General features: G+C 51.3%; 1 protein-coding gene across 1 annotated transcript; it reads right to left on the bottom strand.

Moving 5' to 3' along the window:
* Positions 1–1,189: 1,189 nt before the first annotated feature.
* CCDC58 (coiled-coil domain containing 58) lies at positions 1,190–1,951 on the bottom strand (the record flags this gene model as incomplete). The annotated part of the gene is made up of 2 exons (XM_010159818.1): positions 1,190–1,357; positions 1,826–1,951. Coding segments are annotated over 2 exons (294 nt in total), but the record flags the coding sequence as incomplete, so codon positions are not given.
* Positions 1,952–2,199: the final 248 nt, after the last annotated feature.

Genomic DNA, 2,199 nt, shown 5'->3' with positions numbered 1-2,199 from the left:
CAGGATATGGGGCCCTATAGAGACACATATGATGGTGGTAGGTCTGAGTGTTATAAGAACTCACCACTACACTGGAAACTCCAAGGCATCAGTTTAGAAACCCTGGTTAAGAGAGTCCTCAGCAGAGGAAGGCTCGCTGAACTGCTGAGCACAAGAGACACACCTAGCCAGCATATGCAAAAAAAGCCATAAGCAAGGAGTTTCATTTGGTACGTGCTGCAAGCGTAAGGTGTGGGAAAAAAAATGTACAGTGAGCATGAGCCATACAGAGCAGGTCTGGAAGAGAAATCAATGGAACAGTTCAAATTCCTGCTAATCTCCACTTCTAGAGCTACACATGCAGTACCTTTCCTCTACAAAGAGATCCCTGGAATGGGGGCCAGAACTTGAGCGGGGTTCCCTTCTCCACTTCTCATACTCCACCTAGACCACCTCTGTTCGCCTCCGGTGAAGTCTGCTTTCAGCCCAGAGGCCAGAAGGTTGAGAGGGTGTGTGCATGTTAAAATCCCGTACGCAAACCCAGGAAGTCTCTCTCACACCGTTACAAGGTACTCAAAAAAAACATGAATCCAAGAAATACTAAGCAACCTGCTAACAAGTGGAATTCAAGGTTGCCTGGCAGCCCCTCGTAGAGGACCAGAGGCCCAGTTAGCACCCTGAGTAAGTGTAAGTACCGTCCTGCCGCTCAGGGTGATGACGAGAAGGGGCAGCATAAAGGCTGCGTGCTGCTGCGGTCCACGAGACATCCTCAGAAGCTCTATTTCATTACCTTCTGGTGTTTCCATCTGGGCACCTACGCTTGCCGTTTGCAGATGTACCCGTTTTACAAGATTCCAAAAAGGCAAAACGTACCTTCAGGCCCTTGGGAAGCACTAAGGAAGCCCCAGCTAAGTTGCACATTAAGTGGTGGCAGTCAGTGAAGGTTGGAGTCTCCCCACAGGGAAGTACACCTCTTTTTATGGAGCGTTTGTGCTACAGGACCTCAGAAAACACTTCACTTGCAGGGTAAAATCAGCTCTGTCTTGAGGACCAGGGGAAACGGTTCTCTCAAACCCATCCGACAAGAACCTCGGAAAAGACTGCCCACGGCAGGATCCACTTTCCCCATCACAGCAGTCTTTCCATTTGGGAAAGACGCCCTCTTCTTCCTCTCTCTTCTTCCTTAGACTTTTAGAGGTCTAAGTGACCTCTAAAAACCTCCACCACTCACCTTTGTCTGCTCTTTCCTGAGTTGCTTTAATAATGCTACGTCATCCTGGGCCTTTTCCCTCTCTTCTCTGAGAGTTTTCACTACGCTGGAAGTCTGAGCGATGCAATTTTTGATGATTCTCTCTCTGCTGGTGTGAGCATCCATCAACTAAGCGGGGAGAGAAAGAAAGTCACAAGTCAAAAGAGAGACTTTCTAAAGTCTGTGCGTTGCTGTGCCTACAGAAATCCCTCCGACTCCATAATCCACAGGTTGGAAGCATCGCTGCTTTGAGCAGCAGCTACCAACTTGACCAAAAGCGAGCACGAATCTTGCAGAGCAGGGCAGAGAGCATGCCAGCACCCGTTTTTAAACAAAACGGACTGGGCTAGCGCCGTCCCCTGAAGCCTGAAGAGCACCTCGAAGGATCGGCATCGAGGAACAAGTTCCCCGCGTGGTTTTAAACTGAGGTAGCTGTTACAGGCGCGTGGTTTCGCTGCATGCACAAGGCCCGCGCGGCAGTTAGGGATGCGTAAAGCACGACGTGTGGAGGCAGCGCTTTCCTTACGAACTGAGGATGCTTTCCTGGCCACTGCATGTCATAAAAGGTCAGGGAGCGAGCGGAAAGGGGGCACTCACGGACTGGTACAGCTCTTTACACGTCTGGCCGGCATCGACCTTCCCCACAAAGGAAGCTGTCGGAAGCGTAGTGTTTAATTCGTGGACGATTCTGTCATCGATTGTCCTCATCACCCTGAGCAGCTCCTGTGTTAAAAAAAATAACAGTATTTGCTTCTATCTCTGAGAAAAGCCAACCGAAAAACCTGCACGATTGAATCTTTCCAGGGGAAAAAGGAGGAGATCGCTCACCAACAGCCAAAAACACGCCCCCGAGGAGCAGCTCCCTCGTGCAGGAGTGAGCGGCGCGGGCCAACCCGCCTCCTCAGCAGCCAAGGCCGGAGTTGGGGGGAGGGGGGGAGGGCCCTGGGTGACCAACAGCCCCCCGGAGCCCC

The sequence above is a fragment of the Eurypyga helias genome, unplaced genomic scaffold, assembly GCF_000690775.1.
Source record: "Eurypyga helias isolate BGI_N326 unplaced genomic scaffold, ASM69077v1 Scaffold32519, whole genome shotgun sequence".
In the NCBI taxonomy this organism is placed as follows: Eukaryota; Metazoa; Chordata; class Aves; order Eurypygiformes; family Eurypygidae; genus Eurypyga; species Eurypyga helias.
Note: the sequence above shows the minus strand (reverse complement) of the source record. Positions and strands in the feature narration are given on the sequence as shown.